At 28.5% G+C, this 26,922-nt stretch overlaps 1 protein-coding gene across 2 annotated transcripts; it reads right to left on the reverse strand.

Moving 5' to 3' along the window:
* Positions 1 to 17,843: 17,843 nt before the first annotated feature.
* On the reverse strand, positions 17,844 to 25,218 carry hyfzd5/8 (frizzled5/8). 2 transcript variants are annotated; one of them, XM_065799525.1, is made up of 3 exons: positions 25,066 to 25,218; positions 24,116 to 24,249; positions 17,844 to 19,711 (listed from the first exon to the last, which is right to left on the reverse strand). In XM_065799525.1, exon 3 carries the CDS (start codon positions 19,679 to 19,681, stop codon positions 18,014 to 18,016), a length of 1,668 nt encoding a protein of 555 aa, XP_065655597.1. In that variant the 5' UTR covers positions 19,682 to 19,711; positions 24,116 to 24,249; positions 25,066 to 25,218; the 3' UTR covers positions 17,844 to 18,013. The 2 variants fall into 2 exon arrangements, with proteins under 2 accessions (XP_065655597.1, XP_065655598.1); XM_065799526.1 differs by lacking the exon at positions 24,116 to 24,249 and having other exon boundaries at positions 25,066 to 25,217.
* Between the last annotated feature and the right edge of the window lie 1,704 nt (positions 25,219 to 26,922).

The raw sequence follows: 26,922 nt of genomic DNA on the forward strand, positions 1-26,922 counted from the left end.
TGAAAAAAAAACCAACTGAAATGAACTTTGTTGATCTATTGAATTCCTTCAATAAACGAAAAAAAAATGAGAAACGTGACAAACCAGAAAAATTGCCAATAAAATCACTGAAAATAAAGTTGAACTGGTTTATGAAATGAAAACATGCATTTTTGAAAACATTCACAATAACCCACATTATGAACGAGAGTTGTCACTCATCCTACTAAAAAAAACCTATTTAGAACCACTGTATCTGCTGACAAAACAATATCAAAGAAAACAACTTTTTGCTCCTAACAACGAACAAATGTTAAACGACATTTGTCGTTTAGCATTTGTTGGCCAGACTAACATTTTTTGGCCAGACTAACATTTGTCGTACATTTTAGCAAGTGTAACTTTGAATCTATATATTTTCTTATGTTCATGAAATCATTGCACTCGATTAAAGTTGTAAGTAGCTTTGAAAACATTTTTTGGTTTGATATTAGGCTGTTCCGCTAAAATTCATAAACTAATGAAAACCTAATAAAAATTCTCCAAAATACAATCCAACTTATTACCAACAAAGACTGTCAATATGACTGTGCAAAAACCGAAATAATTTTTTTTTACAGCAACAGAGTTCAATGGTGTTAACGGTTATGCTGGAATTAGTGATTTTTTTTTTATGTTATTAGGAAAAACTTAACGATTTTCAAGTTAAATCTACTTCGTTTAATTCAACATGAGATATGCTACGTGATATTGCAATACGAATATACTAATTTAAATTTATCGACACCTGATTTAACAAAAACATGTCATTTAAATTTTGCAACATGTCTTTTTTTTCCTTGGCTGACTGATTTGAATTGTCCAAGCATAAACATTTCATATTGGAAAAAATTTCTTCAAGATTTTCTTCAAGGAACATACTCTCAGCTTGAGCCAACTAAAGTCAATACAAAGCTTATCCAAGATAATTCATGAAACGAAATTCCGATCGATTTTTTACCTAAAGATGAAATAGAACTTATGTAATATAAACTGAAACTTTCTTATTCTTCTTTGTTATTGTTTAAATTTGTGTATTTTATGGTAAAAATTTGTTTAAATTATTCTTATTCGAATATACATTATCAATTTGCTTTTGAGTCATCGATCAATTAAAAAAATTTTTTTTTAACAGTTTGTCATTTTTGGTTGTTTGTAATCATTTGCTAAAACTTTTAAACTCATTATAAAGCGACATTAATTGAGAAAAAATTTTGACATGTTTCTAATTCTAAAAACTTCTAAAATAAAAAGAAAAGGTCGAGATATTAATTATTATAAAGCGAGATGACAAATAAATCTTGGTGAAAAGTTTGATTGATAGTAAGATTGTAACTTGGCAACAAGTTTGATTGTATTATTATTTTTTTGTAAATTTTTTGGAAACATGAAATTTTCAAAAGTTTTTTATTGCAATTAAAATTAGATTTTGGGTACTCTTTAATTATTTCAACTAAAAATATAAATCAATAAAGATCCGTAAGCGAAAAAAAAACATTTTTAGCCAAATTTTTATAATCAAATTTATCAAATTAGGAATCGTGCATTTTTTTAAAATAGCAATAAAGCGCTGAAGTCGTTATGTATGTATTTCGCCATAAAGATTTTTTTTTTCCGAAATTAGACTTTTACAAAATGTATATACACGGCTAGGGCATGAAGAAGACAAATTCAGTCTTATCGCCAAGCCCCTTCAAAACAAGAATATAAATAACAAAAAAAAGTATCACCGTTATCACAATGTAATATATGCATAAAATATATATATAAATGCAAATATAAAAAATACTTTTTATATATACATAATCTTATTTTTTTCAAACTTTTATTCATTAAGATGTCGAATTTAAAAATAAATAAAAAATGAGATAAAGCATGAACATCAAAGAAAGATAAAGATCCAGATTAAAACCAAAAATAAATATGATCAAAAATAAAGTTTTTTTTTTGTTAATTCACCTCCCCAAGGCCCAGAAGGCCACTACAGACGAGGAGGCTACTTAATTGTGGTTATAACACTCTCTCAACTCTAAAACTCCGAAACACGAAACTTGACGAACAAGGCCGCTGCGTAGAGAAACAAGTTGAGCGCGGTACTACCAGGGACTTGTTTTCCAAGTTTGCCTGTGTTTAGAGCTTGTGTATAAATATTTCTAGCTTTTTTTTCTCTCAACTACGCTGCAAAATATTCACAAAAGTCTTGTGTTTTATGAGGGATGTACCGGCCGAAATTTGTGACTTTTAGGTCATTTCGGTTCCGGACGAAATGCTGGAATTTATTTTTTTACCTGTTTTTTAACACACAGACTTTTTAAATTAAATTAAAAAATCATTGTCCTACAGGGCAATGAAGAACTATAAGTAAACCTAGGTAAAAAATACAAAGTTCTTTACAAACACAATGTAATGTTATTTGCATCAAATAGCTTCATCAACTATATAAGAATTTCTAGAAGTTTTAGAATATTGTGGTGCATAAAGAGTTATCCAATTTTGGGCAACAAGCTAGCTTTTTTTTCATCAAAAATGTTACCTGTTTCTGAGAATAGTTTTATTTTTAATGTTTCTTAAATTTTAGATAATTAAAAAGTAAAGGATGCTTAATAAAGTAAATATTTCAATTTTAACCAAAATGGAAAAAAAGAAAACAAAGAAATAATTTTAAATATAAATATTACGCAGGTTAAATCTTTTAATAAATAAAATTATAAGAATCAAATAAAAACAACATTGGATTTAAATAAAACAAGAATCAAATTAATGAAACAGGTTTTATATATATATATATATATATATATATATATATATATATATATATATATATATATATATATATATACACACATATATATATTAGGGTGATCCAGAAAAACTTTTTTTTACTTTTTGTTATTCCTAAGGTCTAAATGTGTTCATTTATGAAATAAAACATTGTACCAAAAAAATCAGCCAAATCGGTTAATATTTAGAGGTCGCGCTGGGGCGATCTTTATACCCCTCTAAAATTGGAATTTTCAAAAGTTCAGTAAAATATTGACCTTCGTTTTCTGTACACATTTCGGTTATTTACCGTTCGATATTAATAAAATAAAAACAAAAATAAAGCTCTTATTACACATAATAATTTTTATTAAACAACATTAAACAACAACAGCTGCTCATTGTCGCCTGGTTTGTTTAGCACTCAATGTTGATTTTTTTGCATCTGGTAAGACAGCCCTGTTTTCTGCAACTAAATTTAGCACATACTTTTGCTGCTCTTCATCTTTTGTTAAGACAGCATTAAAGTCTTGTACTAACTTCACCCCTCTTTCGGCGCAATCATTAACAACTTTAGGAGACTTCACTACTTTAGAGTCGGCATACGACTCATTGTTTTTCCAGTTTGAAGGATCTTCTTCAAGAAAGGAAATGTCAATATTTAAGAAATTAAAAAATGAAAGTGATTTACACGTTACAAAGTCCTCAAGGGATTTACTCATTACATTTGTAATATCTGCTAATTTCTTTGATGGCCTATTATTGTCTACGCATTGACGCTGAAGGGCAGTTATCATTTTTCTTTTAACTTCAATCTCTACATCATCACTAAAAAAGGCCAAAGATATAAGTTCTTCACTTAAGTACCATAGATGCCGCTTCATTGCCTTGGTTGCAGCGGTCGCTATATTTTCATTCATTTCACGATATTCCTCAATATTTTTTAGAAAATCTAAATCATTAAATGGGGCCGAGGCACTGAGTGGTGCAGTAAACCACTGTCGAACATGTATTAACGCAGCAAACATGCTAATATCTCTTACTGCGTTTAATTCATGTTGCACCATTTTAAACTGATCTCTAAATAACCATATTTTAATTGAATAAATAAGTTTTGCCATCCACCGAGCATGATGGAAGGCTCCAGGTGCTTTAAATCTTATTCCACTAGGAGGTTGCTCTCCTAAATATATTAGACATAATTCAAGAAGTTCTTTATAATCATCTCGTGGTTGTGAGTCTTGCAAACATTTTTTTTAAGAAAATAATTATAGACGATTTTTTTTCAATCGAGACGTTTGAAAGATATCTTTCAGCTTCTTCATCTTGCACTGTTGGGCTAAAATCATCTTTCTTGATATTTTTCCAGGCTTGTTTAAATCGTTTGAATATAGCAACATCTGGTCCGGACGTTGTTGGAAAATAAATTTTAAACAAAGATCCTGCAACAATTTCAGTAATGTGATGACGACAAGCTAAATTCAATAATTCTTTTCCTAATTTTTCTTCAAGTAAATTACAAGCACCTTTCTCAGATCCTGTATTGCTAGCTATGGTATCAAACAACATGCCACAGAGATTATTAATAAGATTTGAAGTGTCCCATTCATGGAGGGAGGCTACAACTGCAGTAGCAATGGCTTCTCCTTTTGAATCAGGAAGTTTTGGCACTCCCAGAAGTTTTTCAACATACGCCCTGTTACTAAAACTGACTAACGCTCAACATTTCCACTTCCATTGATGTCTGCCATCATTTTTCCATCCCAATAAACTACGAGAGGTACATCTGGTTTGAAATTTTCTTTCGTTTCATTGTTATGAGTTTCACGATAATCAGTTCTTGCTCTATGAGAAGTAGTAACAGATATAGAGAACTCTTCAATGGGAGCTCCTAAACTTTGCATTGTAGCTGCTATAGTTCGCATTGCAACACGATTGCTTACTTTTCCTCTATCTAAGGAAGCGACAACTTCAGGGGTAATAATTTTTTTTATAGAACGCTTCCTTTTCAGACCGAAGCTTTCTGTAACATCATCTTTTCCTTTCAAAACTACGATATCATCATGATCGCTACTAGCAGAACTTGAAGGCGAAGTTGAATTCTCAAGAACAACTACTTCTTCAGAGCGTTGTTTCCTTGACGCTTCTTTTTGCAAACGTTTATCCAAACTTATCTCTCTCCAAACTTTATTTTCTTCTTTCTCTGCATCATCTTTATCAATGGAACCCAAGACCATGTTTCTATCATCTCGTTGATCTATGAGGAAATCGCGATCTTCAGCAATTTCTATTAAATCAAAAACATTAGTTGGCGCAATATCAAAAAGATTCTAGCAACAGCTGATTTCTTATTTCTGTCTTTTAATAGATCCGTATATTCTTTATGAAATTTTTTAAGCCTTGTAACTGCATTATCCTTTCGAATTGTAGGAATTTTAGCTTTTTCCCAAATTTCACAAATTGATTTGATAACTGTTACCGAACTTTCATGTATACTCAATCCTTTCACCTCATGGTGGAAGAAAAAACATTTTAATACTTCCAAAATCGTTGGAAGCAAAAAATTATATAACTTTTGTTCCGGTCGGAATTCCGGCAAATCCGGTTCCAGCCGGTATTCAAAATTTCCAATCCAACACACCCTTCGTTTTTAAATAAGGGATCGTTCATAAAATACCCAACAGTAAACTTATTCAAAAAAAAGAAGTAGGAGATTTTAAATTATTGTCGGCGATTTTCATTAAACTTAATAACATATTTTGAATTTTTATTAAAATTAAGGCTCTGCGAGGGAAAACTTTTGAACTTTTTTGTTTTGTTTATTAGTAAAATTTAGCGTTGCGTTATTATAGACGATCCCTTAATAAGTTTATCTTTTGATGTGTTTTTTTTTTTTAACATCTTCGCTTCCAACAAGGCTGCAAGCAACCACTATTTGAGTTGGAAGTTACTGGAAAAGAAAAGATGAAGATTGTCGAGCAAGACAACAATTGACTGACGACTTAAAAGATTGCAAATTATATGAATCAGGAAAGCAAGATGAAGGAAGTGAGTTCCAAGGAGTTGATGTTCGAGAAAAAAAACTAGAGGAATAAGAGCTTTTGAAGCATTTAGGAACAGTCACAGAAAAAGGATGAGACCTAACTGAATGACGAGTAACACGAGAATGAATTTTAGTCGATGGCACAAGAGACGCTAGCTCTTTAGAGCAGTGCCCATTATAGTATTTATAGAAAAGAGAAAGAGAAGCAACATAACGACGATGTGATAATGGTTGGAGGTTGGCTGCAAGGGCAGGTCCAACTATGTTTACAATGCGTTTTTGCACCTTGTCTAAACGAGAAAGGGCATCATTAGATGGCAATCATTTTGCAAGAGATTGTCATCTACAAAAAAGTAGCAATCAAAAAAAGTTGGATCGAAGACGGGAGCCAAGCGATATTTTTTGTTACTCGTGTCAAGAGAAAGGACACATATCCAGAATGTGTCCAAAAAACGTGGCAAGGGAGATGATATTTGCGCCAGTTCTCTCCCTAAAAAATCAATAATGGCGTTACCTACTTTACGTTTGGACATTAACAGCATTCTCCGGGATGTGTTGATTGACTCAGGATTACCTGCTGCATTGTATATAAAAAATGTGCGCCAAAAATTACGAAGAAAGTAGTTAGCGTTGTAACTGTAAATGGACAACAACAACAATGCGAAGGCGTTAGCCAAACTCGAATTGTCACACCAAATGGAAATGAAATTTTTGTGGAAGCACTTGTAGTTGACTTCAAACCACTTGGTTATTGTTTTTGATGGGTATTAATGGAATAGTGGCTTTTGGTGGAGTATCAATATCTGCAACTCGTGATGCTTGTGATCTCGTGATCGTTTGAGAAACAAAATCGAGAATGGATAATTGCGTGAAAATTTAATAATAATTCTCAACCTTAAACTCTAACGAACAAGATTGCTGAATACACTATCCCTGTTGGCATAAAACACGATTACGAAATATAAATTGAAGGGTGGATAAAAAATGAATGCAAAAGTAGAATTTGAAGAAACACGGTCCAATAAAGGGTTTGGTTCCATTTATGGCAGTGGTGCAGCGAAACAAAGGAAAAGTACGACCAGTATTAGACTTCAGGGAGCTGAACACGTTTATTGAAGCATTCACTGCGAACACAGATGCGTGTGCTGATAAACTTCGAGACGGTTTGGAGAAAATATTTCAATAATTTATTTATCTTCAGCTTACATGCAACTATTAATTGATGAGAAACTCTGGGCTTACCAAACTGTTGTGTTCCGTGGACAAATATTTTGTTTAACACACATGGATTCGAACTAGACGTTGCGCCAGTCATAATAAAAGCGATATTGGACAAAGTGCTATCGCAAGACGAAACAATCTGGAAAGGAACGTCATCATACATTGATGATATTTTTGTTAATGAAGACATAATACCTGTTTGTTGCGTACTTGATCATTTGGAAATCTATGGGATTCATTGTATGCCGGTGGTCCGCGTATTCGATGGAGCAAGAGTTCTTGGTTTACAAGTTGGAATGGAAAATAAAAAGTTGCGTTGGCAAAGAGATAACAATTTTGGTGAAGTTCCGAATACGCTAACAAAGCGTAACATGTTTTCTTTGTGTGGAAGAATGACAGGAAATCTTTCAGTTTGTGGTTGGTTGCGTGTAGCCTCGTCGTATGTCAGAAGAACAGCAAATGCCCTGCCAAAAACGTGGGACGAAAAAATAAAATACAATTTTCTGGAAAAAATGCTGAATGATATGGTTAAAAGAACACGGAATGACAATCGTAATAAGGAAATTAAAATCGTTTATAGTAACAAAGCAACAATTTAGGTAGATGCTAGTTCAATAGCACTAGGCGTGGTTGTCGAGGTTGATTGCAATATAATAGAAGACGCTTATTGGTTAAGAAAAAATGACACAACACATATAAATCTGTTCGAACTTGATGCAGTAATTAAAGGACTAAATATGAGCCTTAACTGGAAAATGGAAGTTTTGCACATCTGCACCAATTTGAAAGCGGTATTCCATTGGGTTACCAAGGCACTCACGGGAAAATCTAGATCGAGGACTCTTTTCCTCAAGCGTCGGCAAAATCTAGATTAAGGACTTTTGTCCTCAGCGTCAAACGAAATGCTGATTAGAAGAAGACTCCAGAATATTGCAAATATAGTGGACGAATACCAACTCAAAGTATATAATAAGCTTGTCGCTTCGGAAATAACTTGGCCGATGCTCTTACTAAAGTGCCCAATAGTTCATTAAAATTGATTGATAAACCTTCTAAAATGGCAGCAAGTGGCATTACTAGTACTTTGCTATCTTCCAAAGAAATCAAACACGTTCATAGATCTACAGGACAATATGGCGTAAATAAAACACAGTACTTCGTTCGTAAAATCGACCCGTCAGTGAGCAAGGAAGAAGTAAAACAAGTGGTCGAGAAATGTATAGCCTGTCAATCAATTGATCCAAGTCCAATAAAATGGCCGAAAGGGGAAGATAGAATAGAAGAAAAGAGTACGTGGCAACAACTTGGCATGGACATAAATCATTATGAGGGGCAACACTATCTTACTTTCATCGACTGTGGACCTACACGGTATGCAATATGGCGATATCTTAAAGGTCAAACCAGCACATTTGTTATTCAAGACTTAAACGCGGTATTTCTCGAACGAGGAGGTCCGTATGAAATACTGACGGACAATGATACTGCATTTCGAAGCACATTATTTTCGCAGTTAAATAAATGGAACGTTAAACTTCAATTCAGGTGTGCTTATGCACCTTCTAGAAATGGAATTCTAGAACAATGTCACCGAACTGTCAAAAAAAAGGCGAGGAGAGTTCCGTGCGGCATACTGGAGGCAGTTTATTGGTATAACGTTAGTCCAAAAGATGGTTGTCTTCTATTGCACCTGCAAATAAGTTATATCAATGGAAAATTAAAGTAAGAGGAATTGGTAACAACAAGAACGCACATAACCAACGAAGATAACCAATAATTTCAAACTTGGCAATAAAGTATGGGTTAAACTCCCGGATAACCGATGCGGCTCTCAATATAAGATCGGAATGGTTACAGGGTTAATCTCGGAGCAAACGGTAGAAGTGGACATAATGTGTCGATATGTAAGAGACCTTAGACAAGTAAGAGTTGACAACGATTCGAATGAAGATCTTGAACAAGTAAGAGGTGACAATGATTTAAATGATCCAGAAGATGATGAAGAATTATACGCTGTGCTGCCTGAAAAAAACACAAAAAAATCAAGACACCAGTATTACGAAAAAGCACGTGGGAAAGGAGGGCTCCTGAGCGTTTTAGTCCTTGAGACGAGATGGTCGTTATGACCGAGGGGAAGTGTAAAGAGTAATTACATTTAATGATTTTTTAAAGCTAACGATTGATATGCGTTACTTGTAAATAATTGCATATGTATATTATATTGTATATAATATAGATATAATTGTAAATATCAAAAGAATTAGTTTGTATATAAATTATGTTGAATTGTATTAAGATAGATGTGGCGTTTTACACTCAACTTAAAAAAATTCTTTTTGATGTGATACAACAAGTTTTATTTCCTTGTTTATTCATTCTAAAACAGTTTTATTTCAATTAAATTAAAATCAGTTTTAATATAATTTGATACAAAATGAGGAAAAAGTTACAATACAAGAGACTAACATTACCAGCCAAAAAATACTCCTGTATTAAACTAAATTTTGAAGTATGACTTTTAAAACGGAAAACTAACGAGAGTTGCATATAGCACATTAAATCAAGTTTGTGATGATACTTTTCTATTTCTTAAAAAACTTAAAAATACTCATTATTCAAAACGTTGTGAGTATTTACTTTTTTTGTTTAAAAACCATAGTTTTTATTCAAAAAAACTAAAAATTGTTATTTTTATAAAAAATGAATCTAATTTTTAATTAGATTCATTTTATACAATTTATTTTATAATTTTCATCTTGATCTTCAAACAGTAAATAAAATAAACAAACATATAAAAACATATTTATAGGTTTAAACAATCAAAAAACTTAAACGCGAAACCGTAATTGATGTTTTTTTTCTAATTTCTAATGTAAAATGATTTTTTTCAGATGTTCTTTTATTTAGTTTTAAATACTTAAATAAATTTATTGACCACATTATCAGAGCCATCCCGAGGTGAGAGGGTTGTCTAGCCCCTCTACTAAATTTACTAATTGGCATATTGGACACCCGAGTCGGCAAAATAAGATCTATTGATGGCAGTCGGTAAATGTCAGCTAATAAGGAACATTTTTTTTTTTAGATCTTAGCCGGTAATAAAGTTTTTTTTGGCCTTATTCGGCAAAAAACAGATCGTACGTCACCCACCCTTTAAAACCTCTTTGGGACAGCCCTGCACCTTATTAATCTATCTAATTATTGAAATATTTCTTTCCAGTAAAGCTGTAAAAAGTACAGAAAGTCCTTCTAATAAGTTGTTTTGATTTATATTATTCCTATTTCTTTATTTTGACAAAAAGTGAATATGCAAAGCCCAATATGATTGCCAAACTGCATTGGCGGTTCTAGCGCTACAGGCTACCTATGGAGGACAAATATTTTGTCCTAATTTGTTTACTTCAGTGCCAAGATCTTTGAAAATATTATTTAATTTTCTCTGACGTTTATTTAAAGTATGATAATACGAATAAAGTTTATCGAAAAAATATCTAATGTTATTTACTTCATTTACTTCAATACGGTAAGCTAAACAATGACAAATGCTACTACTGGAAGTTTTTCTAAACGTTTTAAAGTAATCCAGCCTTTTTTCCTAAAATTACATTGGCACCGTCTAAACAAAATCCAAAAAGATTTTCATGTTAATAATTTTCATTAACGCCATATTTTTCAAAAACTGATATTAAGGTATTAAAATCTTTTTTAATGTTGTTCCTCCTAATTCGATCAGATGAGTAAAAACTGTTATCTTTGCACTCTTGAATTTTCAAATTTTCAAATAAATTACTTAAATGCTTTTGTATAAAATACTCCATCAATGATAATTGAAATTTTACAGCCTGATCAGGTTGTTCAAAAAATTAATTGATTTACAGAAAAAAATTACGAAAATTCGGGAATTTTTATTATATTCAAGATTTATAAAATTATCTCTATAAGTCTTGTAATAAAGGAAATTTTTCAAATATTCGTAATTTTTCCTTGAATTGAATGAAATTTCCCATTCCTTGAATTAAATGAAATTTCCCATTCCTTGAATTGAATAAAAATTCACATTTCTCTTAATTGAATGAAAATTCCCAATCTTCGAATTGAATAAAAATTCCCAATTTTATCTCAACAGAAATAAGAATTTTGAAAACATTTAAAATAATTAACAAAGTACATTTTTATCATTCAATTACAAAGTAATTGAAAAACTGATGAATTCGAATTTATCAGTTTTTCAAATGGAACTATAAATCTGGAATGATATGAAATTTCCTAAATCTTTGCAATTTTTTTCTTTCTGCAAATCAAATAATTTTTTAAAATTGTCAAATGATTTTTTTGATTTTTGTTTTGAAACTGATAGTGTTAAAAACGTTCGCTATGTTAGTTAAATACTTTTCACTAGCCACAACAAACGTTATAAAAATTATATCTTATTCAGTAATTTTTATTTTTTCCCCAGCTTTCTTATGTGAAACTGATTTACTGTGTTCCTTCAGTTTATTTCTCATAGATGATTGTAATTTTCCTTGTTCAAACCATGAGCTTTGACAGAGCATGAATTCTACGCTGCTGAAACGTGTAGACGTTTCACAATTTCCAGATTTAACAATTCTACTTTCAAATACTACTTCCTATTGGGCACAGGGCCTAAATAAAACGTATTTTGAACGTTTAAAAGACGTTTAAAAGACGTCTTTTTTACTCCCTCTCCCACTGGGTCACACTTTTATTGCTAACACTCGTATTTAGTTTTGAAATTATTTAATCGTTTCTCATTCCAAAAATGTAATAACTTGTCAGCAACTAAATTTTTTTTTCTGTAGCATCACAAAACGTTACAGCTTTTTCATATTTTTCTTCTATCTGTTTCACTTGATTTAAACTATAAATATTCGCAGCTTTCTGTTCAGCTTCGTTTTTAGATATTTTTAATCAATTTGCTAAAAAGTCATACAAATTAGAGGAAAACGGGGTAAGGGTAAACGTGAGCAAACTACAAATATGGTCATAACAACATAATAGAAAAATAAATTTGATTTTTACCAAATAATATTTTATTCCATTTCATTAGACAATATTTTATTCCATAAATTTGGCCTTTAGTAGAAGTTGAACTGCAAAATAACTTTTGAGCTGAATGTAGCTGTTAATTGAGAATCTGGTTAAATACCTGTTATGATTTATTTTGAATAGTAAAATATTTTAGGAGATTTTTTATTAATTTTAAACATAAATTTAAGAAGATGATAGATATTTATTTGGTAGACATTCATTTCATTTGAATAAACAAATAATGCTTTGGAATGTGTAAAACGGAAACGGTTTTTATTTTATATATTTTTTTATTGTACTGCACCAAGCAATGTTTGTGTAATTAAGATGGCAATTAATGAGCAAGAAATATAAAAGCTTTAAGCAAGTTGAATTTAAAAAAAAGTTTTACCCTACAAAGCTTGCATAAAGCTTTAATAAAATCAAATAAAATCGTATCTAGTTCAGTACAAGTTTTGCTTAAAGCATTAATATAAATGAGAAATAGGAGTGGTCCCAGTATAGATCCCTGAGGAACACCACATGTTATATTCATATTGTTCGTTTTACCTTTATTATTCATATTGTTCGTTTTATTATAAAAAAAGTATTGTTTTCTATTTGAAAACAATATTACTAACCTAAAACAATTATTTGTAATTATTTTTTGCTGCTAGTAAGAAATTAAGAGACGAATCTAATGTTATTGCTGCCAAGAACGTTTTAAATATTTCAAATACAGAAAAAACAAGTAAATATTCAGCAGACGAACCACTGGCCTTAACAACTGATTCCATTCTAACAAAAGCTTCCTATCAATTGTTTAGAAGTAGAGCCTTGGAGAAAGAATATAACATCTACACTACTTACAATGATGTCAGGGATGCGAAGTTGAAATGTTACTTTGTAAGCAACCAGTGCTGGAGCGTCTGGACGTTTTACATTATCTTGGTAACACTATCTTCAGGATACAAAATAAACTATTTAAAATTCAAGGAATACTGATCTGATCAATAGACTCCTAGTTTCCAGTGATTCTGTTATTTCATTACTGCGTAAATCAACATCACACCAAACAAATCATAAAACATTTCCTCTATATATTTTTTGAAAATTACTTAAACAATCTTCAAACGATATTATTGTTCTATAAATTTTTGATGCGATTTAAAGTTTACAATGTTTTCTTGCACTACTTTTTTTTTTTATTATTGATAAAAATTAATTACCAAAATATTTAATAGTTATTCAAGATAAGTGGGTCAAAAATCCAAAAATATTTATTCAAAAATCAATTTACCCTTACTAAGAAAAATATCTGATAACTAAGCAACATAAGTACCATAGCAACTAAATAAAAAAAATATCACTTTTATAAGAAGCGCGATCTTATATATAAATTTGGTATGATACTCATACCAAATTTTGTGAATATAGCACTCATAAAATATCTGCAAATACCAAAAATAGATTGTTGCTAAGCAAAATAAAGGTACTGACAGCATCAAAATAAAAAAATAACACCTTCATAAGAAGCGCAAACATCAAATTAGTACTCATGCTAATTTTAGTAAATATAGCCCTAATGTTAATTTAGTTATGAATTTTGTCCAGTAAAAATCAATTCTGGCCCACTGTGCGTAGTTTAAAATCAAAAGAGTTGAAAACAAAAATGTCCAAATCTCCTCATTTTTCAGTCTCTAGTTTGCTGAAAAACCTTATAACAATTAAGTTGAAAATTAGAACGGTTTTGAACTTGCTTATCACGGCAACATGTTTCGGTCAGACATATTATTCGATAGATAATTTTGACACAAAACAAGATTGCTTATGTAAATATTATTAAAAGCATCATTATCAAAATAATCAATTAATTTCCATTTTAAGAATATAAGTTTAAGATAACAAATATAAGCAACAAAAATTAATTACTTTTCCTTAGGGATCCACTTACGAACGATAATTTTACCGTAAAATATTACGGTAAGCTTGCCACATTCTCGTTCCTTTTTCTGTCGCTCTCTTAGATCTTTTCTAATTAGTATTGTTTCAGCGCAGTAATCTTCATTGACGTAAACTTTTTTTTTTTTTTAATTTTTGGTCTTTTTTTAAAATAACAACTTAATCATTGCATTTTTAAAGCACCGAGTACACTTCACAGGGTACTCGGTGCTTTAAATGTGCATAAGCTCAATTTACACCGAGTTTTATTGTTTATGTGTAAAACAAAAATGGGATTGTCTTAATAAAAAATTTTATTTTAGTAAAGCAATTGTTAGTACTCAACAAAGGTTTTAAGTGACAACTTTATTGTTTCAAAGTATAACTTAAAATCCACTTTCTATTCGACTAAAATTTCGCTTTACCAGTGGAAAGATTTTTCAGGTATTGTCAACAAAGACAAGACTGCATTAAAACAATCTAAGAATGAATCAAAACGAATATTATTGTTCACATCTCAATATGACTGACTTTAAATGTTTGACTTTAAAGTATAGTCTACGTATCTTATACGTTTTTATACTTATTTATTTTATACTTATGCGCGCAAGGGTTCGTGTTTTGGAGTTAAGAGTCGAGAGAGTGTTGCAACCACAATAATGTAGCCTCCTCTACTTTAGTGAATATCTTCAAATGTCAAATCAAATAGAAACAAATTAAAGTATATCAATGAAATTCAATGATTATGTATTTATGAAATTTTATTTGATTTCTTTATTCAAGAACTTTCGTTTATTTATTTTTGAAAGAATTTTGCAATTGTAAGCACTTTAACACTTAACTATTTGTTATTTTGTGTTAGTTATTTTTTATTTAATTTCAAATTGTTATTTGAATATATAACTTTATAATAGGGTTATGTTGAATTTTTTAAATGGGGCTCGGCGATAAGGGATAATGGAACTTCTTCTTGCTCTAGCCATTAATTTTGATGTAAACATACAATGTAAACATTCTTTAACGGCGAAATAAACTATACACACACTCTATAAAAAAAAATTACTTGAGGATCTTAATTTATGAAAAATGTATAAATGTACAAGAAGTGCTTCTCACAAGATAAAGTTTGTCACGAAAGCTACAGGTACTTTATTATTATTTTATTATTTAAGAATATTATTGGGTATTATCTAATTGTTTACTTTTTTTTACCAGGAAAATATTCGCTGAAATCTTAACATAAAGTATGATTATCTTCGTACAGATAAATGCTCAATAAGGTGTCCCAAAAAAAAATACATCTTAAATTTTTCCCATTCTCAATGGTCCAAATAGGCTAAAAAAAAGTACTAAAAAAGCATTTTTCTTCACGAAAAAAGTGATATATGTAAAACTTCATTTTTCTAAAAAAATGCATTTTTTAAGAAACTCTCTTCAAAATTTATATTTCCAGTTTAAAATAAAATAATTTTTTTTTATGTTACAATATAAGTATTTTTTATAAAAAGTTTTTAAATCAAAACTAATATTTTTTACAAAACACATATAAACTAAATCTAGCGTGGCTTGCGGCCAAAAGCGCATATACTAATCGCTGTTTTATAATAATTTCGATAGGATTTAATATGCTGATATAAGTTTTGTTCTTTGGTGAGAAATAATTTAAAAGCTCATTTTTGAGATTTACTTGGTCGGTGATTTTAAAAGCCTGTTTACACTGAAAATTTTTGTTTTTATCTGTGACTGAAATAATTATTTTCTTATTTTTAAGGCCGATTTTTACAGATTTTTTTTTTGATAACAAGTAAAAAATAATAAATAAAATAAATATCCTCCTAAAAAGAAAACAATTAGTTTTCTTATTCGGAGGATTTTTCTCCTCCTAAAAAGAAAACAATTAGGAGGAGTTTTCTTCTCCTAAAAAGAAAACAATTAGGAGAAGTTTTCTCCTCCTAAAAAGAAAACAATTAGTTCACAGAACTTTATGTAGTTGTCCCTATTAAATGTCTTTGTGGTCAATACATTTTTGCAAAACTCTAAGGCCTCTCTTGCAATGTTGTATAAGGATGATCCAACCCGACGCTCATTCGAATCAAGCCTGATGATTTCCTTCATCTTGTCCAGCTTTTCCTTGACGCTTGGCCAGGTTTTCTGCAATCTTATATATAGTGCTCTCGTGGGTCCTTCTGTTTTTTCTCCAGTGAGAGTTTCCATAAAATAAGAGATGTGTAACTCAAACATTTGTCGCCTGCAGAGAAACCAGAGAAAAGTGATGTCGAGAATATTTGTGAGAATGGAATTTTTTGTTAGCTGTTAAAAATTGTGAGAATGCAGAGAAACCAGAGAAAAGTGATGTTGAGAATATTTGTGAGAATGAATTTTAATTTAGTTTACTTAAAATTAATTAAACAAACTTTATATTTTATAAACACCATTTGTTTACCTTGGCTTTTACTGTAGAACCAGAATTTTGAAATAATTCATCGACAGAATCTTCATCTGTGAAAAATAAAGTCTCTGAGTCTATTGCAGGGAAACCAGCATCAGAATCTAAATAAAACTTACATAGAGCCACGTCCTTTTTCTTTTGTTCTTTTGCAACTTCTTAATAATATAAAAATCTATTATATTTTAGTTTAATTAAATACCTATGCATAGTCACTTTCTGTTTTTATTTACTTTATTATTCTTATGTTCAAAATTATATAATTTTAATATATTAATCTTATTATCATTATTTATATAATATTTAAAAACGTATGTTTTTGTTAATTCATTGTTAATTTCAACTTTATTTAATAAAGTTGGAATTAACAAATAGTTTGTAAACAAACAATTCCAAAAATTATAAAATAAATAAAACTAATTACAAAACATAAATAACATAAAAATCATTAAATTTTGTCAGTATAAACAACAACAGCTGTAAAATAATTAAACCTTTAAAAATCAAAAGTTAAATTCTCTCAATGTTAAAACGGAGATAGAACCCTATTATTCTAACGTCACAATGTTTGAGGGGTCGTCCATTAAGTGCGTACGCTTTTTTTTTGCCAACCCCTACCCCTCACCCTGTTTTTTGCCATACGATTTTTTGAGCACCCACTACCTCCCTAAAAGTATCTGCGCTTTTAACCTACGAACCCAACATTTATGATATTTTTTTAAATTTAGTGTCTCCATACTTTTATAGATGACCAACTGCCCCCCCCCCCTCCATCTCATATACGCCATTTGCAGACCCCCTATTCTTCTTCGAGCGTACGTACTTTATAGACGATCCCTAAGCATGTTTGTGAGCCTAGTAGCATTTGACGTAAGCATACCCGAACTTGTTTCAATAATAAATCAGACTAATAATATTATTATTATTCAACTTAAACACAATCAATAAGTTTAATAAAAATAAAAAGATGAGAAAAAATTTCCTTACAAACTAATCCCAAATCGACGTAATTTTTTTCAAAAACATCAATTTTGTCAAGATTTACACCTATCACTTTTCGACAACTGATTTTTTTTCCCGTTGATTTTTAACCTCGAGGGAATTGAGAGAATGGGAAAAAATTGAGAGGTATCCAGGGGAAAAAAAGGTTTGTTTCTGGGACACCCTAATCTTAACATGTTTTACATAATACTCAAAAAGCAAGATAACTCGGTAGATCAACTTTTCAAAAGTCGTCAAGAAAAAGAATGGAAAGTGGAAAACCGAGATGTTTTATGCCAGAAAAGCAGAAGCTCGTTTTTTTCCCCCTTAAATCTTTGTAAAAGCCTATGCTTCTAATGCTCTCTGGTTGCACCCTTGATTTATGTATATAATGCACCCTTAACATAAAAAAAATGTAATGTTTAATGAAAACTATATGTATAAAAATTACAAAAATGTAAATTGTCTTTTTTTACAACTTAAAACTATAAAAATATGTTGTGCATAAACTATTTTAAATTATATGCACAAATTATTTAAAATATATTTTCATAGATAATAAACTTAATAATATACTAAATTGCAACACCATTTTTAGAATTGCTTGGAATTAATTGGCCGTTTTTCTGCGCCAAACTTTTTGTTATTTTGCAGTGTCTTTTAAAAAAACTACGCCATGCGCTTAAAGCATCTGAGTTCAATGTTCCCAAACCTATTGCTATTCCAGTAACAAGTGACATCAAGTATTTAAACAAAAATATATAAAAAATAGGTTGCTTTTTAATTGGCATACAATCACAATTTGCTGATTTTTCCCATATTTCCTTATAACTGTGTTCATAAAAATAGCAACCGAGCAATGACACTGCAGGTACAAACAGAATGAATGTAAACATTCCAACTCTTGATAAAAACCGAGCAGTTTTTAAATTATTTTTAGCTTCATTGCGAATTGTTTGTTCTATTCTGAGTTTCGCAACAGCGCCAGCAATAAAAAATGACAGTGAAAGCATTGTATATATTAACAGAGGTCCAATCACAAATATTGTAAGCGTGTTACTATCATGATTACCTACCGTGCATAAACCAGAAACTGGATCGCCATCAATAGCTGACATAGCAAGTATAGCCATTGTTTGGATTGTTGGTATTAGCCAAGCTACAAAATGAAAGTATTGAGAATAGCTAGATATTGTACCGTTGGTCCATTTCAATCCTGATGAAAGGAACCAGTTTATCGAGAGTACCACCCACCAGATCCAAGAAACGTTTGTAAAAAAGTAAGTCAGTATAAAGACTGCTGTGCAGCTTGCTGGTCCTGTGGCAGCATAATGCAAAAAACCGGTATGATCATTGCAAGCAATTGCTTTAAACCCGTAAATCAAACGTATAATATATCCAAAAGAAACAATAAAGTAACAAAACGAAATCAAAATTATTGGCTGCTCAACAAATTTAAACTTTGTTCGGTCGATAAAAAAAGTTAGCAGCGTGACAGCAGTTGTTATAAGAGAAAGTATAGACCATAGACTTAACCAGAACTTCATAAAAATATTTTGAGTGTTACTAAAAAAATATTGGCCGCACGGCAATACACAAGGAGGAACTAAATCGGTATTAGAGCTGCTGTTAACGCCGACAAAAGGATATTTACATAAGCATCCGCATCCACTAAAGTCTCTGATCTTAAAAGTATCTTTTGTTTGGATTATTGGTGTTATTTTATTTTTATCTGGCAGATTCGAATGTGTAGGAATAGATGGCTCGGGAAAATCAGAATCTGGCTTCATACAAATAGGGTCTTGTTCTCTTGTTGGAAACTGCGAACAGATTAAATTATCTGGCCATATATAGCCGTTTTGTTTCATGAATTTCTCGCATGAATTACGAATATTTTCACATAACGACTGACACGGTACAATATCTTTGTTATATACTGGATCGCACATTGGAGCGTATAAAGAACAAACAAAATGTGCCAATAACGGAGAACAGTTAATTGCAACCAAGGGGGCAAATTGACGAATAATTTGCCCAGCGTCAATTTGATTCACGTGTCCATATTTATTTGGCATAAAGGTTAAGTTATAGCCAACCTTTTCACACATTGTTATCGAAAGTTTTTCACATTTGCGAGTTTCGTATCTCCCTCTGATTCCTCGCGGTTCGCAAAAAATGAGATTTAAACTGAGCAGATGGATTAAAACACATTTTACTATATGTGAGTACAAGTTTCTTCTCATTTTTCATGCTATATTAGATTTATTTTTATACTAAAAAAAAAAAAAACGTAGATTATAAAGTTAGAATAGTCGATTATCAGAACAGTTGTATTAATAAAATTTTAAAAATATTTTTATTGTTATCTAATTTTGAATGTTTAAGAACCCTATGCAGAATAATAGTTTTCGTAACTGAGATTTTAGTACAATGCTCGACTCTTCATGAATGGAAGGTGAAATATATATATATATATATATATATATATATATATATATATATATATATATATATATATATATATATATATATATATATATCATATATATATATATATATATATATATATATATATATATATATATATATATATATATATATATATATCATATATATATATATATATATATATATATATATATATATATATATATATATATATATCAGTAGATAGTAAATAAAAAAAATTTATTTAATAAAAGTTATAGTTCTTTAAACAAAAATATTTTTGACACACAAGAATAATGGCCGTAAAGTCAGCATTAAATAATGCTTTAAGTAACGTCAGCTTTAAATAATGTTTACACTAAACGTAAACATTTATTTACAATTATTATTAATAAATACAAATATTAGAAATAAATATGAAAACAAATGTTATTTTTAATCTTATTTTGTTCAAAATAACACTCATTTTTTTAATTGTACTAAAAGAAAATGAAAATATAATTATAAGATATAAATAAACAAGCTTAATAACTTTATAATTGTTTTATTTGAGACTCTCTTCTCACCCCCCCCCCTCCTCTCTAAAAAGACATTAATATTAAATTTGGCTGAGGCTATAGATGACCTTTAATGGACTCAAATTTTTAAAAGTTTTTAAAGGTATCACTAAAAACTAATAAAATGATACAAATGATTTAGATGATTTAGCGCGAAACCAACCTATACAACGAATATGTTGAAATGAGATAATTTGACGCAAAGTTTAGAGTCTTTAACAAAAGCCACTAAACCGAAAAAATTAAAAGTAATTGCAGTTCAGTGCACTTAAAAATTTTAATTATAGTATTTTGGTGTTTGCGAAGGAACAATACATAAATCATTTTTTAATATAAACTAATTTTTTTTAACTTTGTTGTATAAGCTGGTTTGGCGCTTAAGCATCCATTTATGCTTTATATGTACGCATATATATATATATATATATATATATATATGTGTGTGTGTGTGTGTGTGTGTGTGTGTGTGTGTGTGTGTGTGTGTGTGTGTGTGTGTAATATATTAGTTTAAAAAACCCTTTTCTATCTTTATTCTTCTACTAGCAGTTTGATTGCTGATTATTCATCGGTAAACACCAGATAAATCCGATAGAGCTGTAAGTAAAAGAGTAAAAGAAAAGAAGTCACAAAGTATTTTATTTTCACTTATATGTACTACTGTTATATTTAATTCTACTGGTCTTTCCTTAAGAATACTAAGCACTTATTTTGTACAACACAATTTATCATATATAAAAGTTTACACACGCACACACAAGTACATATTATCAATAGATTATCAAACGATAAACTAAATTAAATAAAAGGAATTAGTTTTGCTATTAGATAAACAAGGAAAGTTAGTAGTTCGGCTACAAATGAAACATTATTAATGCTATTTATTTTAAACATTATTAATGCTGTTTATCTATTTTTATTTAAATTAAAAAAAAAAAAAATTCTAACGAGTTGAAAATATTAGCTGTTTTAATGCGTACGAAGCACGTCCGAACATCGTCAAACAGTATAAACTTGTGTATCAATAGATAAAATCTAAACAAATTAGATGACAACCCGCAGTTCTCAAGAATTCAAGTATTAAATTTTTTTTCCCCCTTTAAGATAAACGTTTTCAAGAAACTTTTTTTTTTTGTTTTGTTAATCTTGTTAGCGCAACGGGTGTTTATCTGCAAATATTTATAATTTTTTAAAGTTTCTTTAAGGTTTAAGTAGAAATAAATAAACTCCTTTTAACATTCTATAGCTAGAAAACTTTGTCAATTTTCATATTACTTTTTAACTGGAGCAAATTGATGATAATTTAAGTTCAGTGTACCGTTACATCAGCTCAACTTTGTTCCTATGTTGTTTTTGTTCAAATAATGTATTGTCAAGACAAAATTGGTTGGCTTAACATTAAACTAATTTGTTAAGTTGCATTTATGACAGATTCTTTGTAATAGATTAACATGAGGGAGCCAAGGTTTCTTGTTTATGATAATCTGAAAATTGTTTGCGTTCCATGTTACGAACTAATTTACTTAAATGATTGCAAATAGAATTATTCTAAACAGTTTATTAGGTTGTCGTCTCAAAGTAAAAAAAAAAAGAAGGATTTTCTGAATTAATAAAAAACGCACAAAATTCAAAATATCCAAACTTAAAAATCTAATAGGATTTTGCATTAAAAAGTCAAGGAGCTAATAGGATTTTAAGTTGAGATTTTAAAGTCTGAACTACGTTTAAAACTTCTATTTTTTAACGTAGTAAAAGTAGCTTAAAGTATTCAAGTGAGCAGCGTCTTAGCAAGAAATGATCACCCAATAAATTCATTGCAGAGTCTTAAAACTATTAAACATATTTTTTAAAAAATGTTTCATGGTGTTATAACTACATATGTTTGCTTTTTTTCTTTCTTTTTAAGAAAACTTTTGTTTGTAAATTAGTTTTATTTGCATGAGGTCCTCCCATTTCTTTGAAATACTTCACATGGCTTTACTTTGAGAATAAAAATAAATTTTGAATAGAATGAAAACAATATTAATTAATTAGTCTCCCACCTTTTAAACGTCTGCCACATATTCAACGTCTCCCGGGTTTTCTCCTTGTCTTTTTATTAGTTTTTATGCAATTTTACAAGTGTATAATATTTAACTTTACGTTTTAACTTTTAAATTTATTACTTACAATTGAAATTCATAAATATATATTGAAAGAAATAATTTTTTGCTCACCATGGTTATATCTTACACAGGAGAAATCTATCACGTCAAAAAAATTAAAATACACACGCACAGAAATATATATATATATATATATATATATATATATATATATATATATATATCTATATATATATATATATATATATATATATATATATATATATATATATATATATATATATATATATATATATATATATATATATATATATATATATATATATATATATATGCTAACGGTTTCTAATAGTAATGTAATAGCAAAAAAAGTATGCGTTAAAAGAATAAGCAGTGCATATAGCTAAAACGTGTTGATTTGCTTTAGATTAAAAAGTAAAATTGGTATTAAAGTCAGCTGTCTTGCATGCGCAAAAATTTGATTAGTGAAAGGTAATTCAACATGAAAAATTTCATCAGGGGGCCACTTGATTTTTAAGAGTTGTTGACGACTGATTAAAGCATAAAAATACTTAAAAATTGATGACGCAGTATATATGATGTAATACTTTAATATATGTAGTAATATAAGTGTCTTACACTTTTTATTTAATCTTACCCTTAGTTTTTCTAAATTTTTACAACACATCTGCTTTGAAATATGCATCCTAATGTTAAACTAGAAACTATGCCACCTGCCTTGAAATATCCACCCAAAAACAGATTAAAAAAAAGAAGAAAGTTTTGTAAGAAGTTAAAATAATTCTAAAAATGATAATAATAATTACGTAGTGATTTAAACAGCCTCATCTAAAAATAATTTTTTTTACTAATATTTATAACAGCAATATTAATAATAATAATAATAATAATAATAATAATAATAATAATAATAATAATAATAATAATAATAATAATAATAACAATAATAATAATAATAATAATAACAATAATAACAATAATAATAATAATGATAATAAAAATAATGATATAATAACAATAATAAAGAATCAGCTTCATAAGTAAGTAGCATATCAAAATTAAACGACTTCAAAAAACTAAAGAAAAATTGAAAGATTGATAAGAAACTCGACGAAACAAAAAAAAGCAACAAAATTTATTGCAAACATTAAAAGAAATAAATGAATTTTGTCTTGTTTAGGATTTTTTATTTTCCCCTTAACTAAGAGATAAAAACTTGTATTTTATAAAACAAATATAAAACCGCACACGCCTTACAATTTGAGAAATATTTTCTAATTTTCTTTTTTTATTATTTTGTTTGAATAATATAATTTAATTTGCATTGAAATTATTTATCAGTTAAAAAATTCGCACCTAATCAAGTTCTTTTGAAGCATTATAAATATTTATTCATCTGGGTTGCTGATAAAACGAGAGAAAAAAATCCATTTACCTTTTCTACAAGTTACTTCATAAATGTAAGTATATAATAATAATAGATAGTTAAAAACAAAAAGATATAAACAAATAAATTTTAAAAAGATTCCTCCAAAATAAAAACGCTTACTTTTACATGCGGTTGATCGTTTTCTAACTGAAAGCACAGTTATTTCAATATTCTTTTGTGGTTGTAATCCATTTTATAAGATTTCAAAAGAGTATATATAAAAAAAGAAGAAGCGTTTTAGCAGTAGGAGGATTCTATTTGAAAAGAAAATTAATTATTTAGATTTCATACATAAAAATATAACTTGCACTTGAGAAAGATTAATCAACGGTTATAATTTTACAATACAAAAAATACGGAGCAAAATAAAAAAAACTAACTGTAGAATAAATATAATATAGTAGAATATATTTGCAGATAATTTTTTGATTATCAAAAACGGAAGAAAAAATTAACAAAAAGTTATATATTGCTAATACAAATAAAAAAGAATTTCAAAATGTATTTTTTAAATAATTAAAAACTTGGGAACATGTTGAATAAAATATTAGTATAAAGATATTAATAAGTTAAATTTAGTAATGTAGTTGAAATTTGTATTCGTGTAAATTTTTTTTGTTTCAAAAAAATAATAATAGTAATAATAAATTGTTTATAGTAAATTTTTACATTAAATAATCACTGGCTTTGATGCGTTTTTAAATAAAAATAGATGCTTGGTTGTTAAGATTAAGCCAAATTGAAAAAAAACAAAAATTGTTTAGAGCTAAAATTATACTAGAAACTTTTTATATTCTATCAATTTTGATTACAATATTTACTTTAAACGAATTTTCAAATGTAGAGGAGGAGGCTTCGCTTTTTTTTTTTAATTTGCGCTGGCATTAACACTTAAGTGTTAAATAGATTATGCGAGATTAAAGAAACAAATAATATAGCAAACTATATTTTATGTTTCCTAATTATAAAATTAAGATAAAAAAAACTACAACAAATGAAATGTTACCAAATCTAAAACTACGATACGCACAAAAATTGAGTAAACACTTATAAACGACGGAAACACGTACCCTTTAAGCCACGACTAACTAAACGAAGTTAAACAACGTAACAGCGATTAATTTTTTCATTAGTTACAATTTGCAACAATGATTTGTTTTATTTACAAAGCAAATATTATCTGTGGGTGAAAATTCTTTTCTTTAAACAAATGTTAACTTTTTTGTGTGTACTGCATTCAAAAAAATATTGTATCGCAATTTATCACCGTGAAATTCCTTTAGGCTAATAAGTATACATACGTTAAAAAAAAATAAAAAAAATAATGGTATTTATTTACTAATTTAAAAAATGGTGCTTTATAAACTCCCTGAAAAAATTATCTTACAGCAGAAGTCGTAAAATAGAATTTTCTTTCGTTATTTAACGAGATAAGAATGGTTGCGCATAATGGAGGGAAAATAAAGTAATTTTTTATTTATAAAGGTTGATAAAAAAAAATGTTTTAAATTATTCCAAAGGCAATAGTGTTTATGAATGTGTATTTAACATTTATCTCTAACATACGTTTTTAGCTTTGAATAGCATTGCTAAGGTTTTTTTTAAATACATTATGCTGTTTTTAAAAAACAACCATTTAATAAAAAATAATAAAGTTAAAAATAAACTACAATTTATCTTTATTATGCACATAGCTATTTTCTAATGAATAAAAGTTTAACTCGAAGATTTTTGAACATAATACTTTACGCAAATCGTAACAACAAAAATGTGTCTGGCGCCAGTGGTGTAGCGATAGTCTTAAACGCCCGCAGCGAAACCTATATTTGTCGCACTATGCAGATTAAATTTTTAAAGTTTCAAATATCCAAAGGGGTTATTTATTTCATGTATGCAAAGAGTTTATACAATACCTTTGTTTTAAAATATTCTTTTTAATTTTTCAAACCACTCCTTAAGTTTTTTCTATACTTACATGAATTCAGTTTTTTTAAATTCCACACTCTCCTTTCTGAATTATTAGTTATTTTCTTTAGTACATTCAGTTATTAATAAATTTTTATGCTTTTCTTTTTAAGTTATTTTCTTACTTGGGATTTTTAATATTATTATTACTATTATTATTGTTATTATTAATATTATTACATAATATATATAATAGTTATAAAATAGTTATAATAATAATAATAATGATAATAACAATAATAATAATGATAATAATAACAATTGTTATTACTATTATTATTATTATTATTATTATTATAACTATTTCTATAATTATTATATATATTATGTAATAGAAATAATAATAATTATTATAATCAACAGCTTATTTTATTTAATACCTAATATTAAATTAGTTTTAATATTTAATATAACAAATAGTTTTTAAATAACTTCATAATAAATAACTTTTTTTCCCATTTTACTCTTTGTATTCGGAGATTTATCTCTACAAACATGTAATGCTTTCTGCTTCAACAAACTAAAACTTTTGATAAAATATTAGAACAGAAACAATTCCAAAAACCATTGAATGCTGATTAAAATATTTCGTTTGAGTTACAAATATTTATATAATTTAAAGATCACGAACTCCCACAGTGGTAGGCGGGTTACATTATGAACAACCCTGCTATGAAAGGTACATTAAGTTATAAAAAACAAAAAACAAATCAAAGCTGATTATAAGTTTACCGTTTGTTTGAACAAGATTCCTAACACAAATTATAATAAAAATAATTACTTAATGTTTGTTTGTGATTTAAAATATCTTTTATAGTTTTGTCCTAAAATACATTTTATATATACTATAATAAAAAATATCAAAATTTAAGTAGTATTAAATCTTATATAATACTACTTTATATAGTTTTTTATATATTATTGAGGTATAATACTAGGGCTATACTATTTTTGTTAATGTT

The sequence above is a fragment of the Hydra vulgaris genome, chromosome 06 (assembly GCF_038396675.1).
Source record: "Hydra vulgaris chromosome 06, alternate assembly HydraT2T_AEP".
Classification (NCBI taxonomy): domain Eukaryota; kingdom Metazoa; phylum Cnidaria; class Hydrozoa; order Anthoathecata; family Hydridae; genus Hydra; species Hydra vulgaris.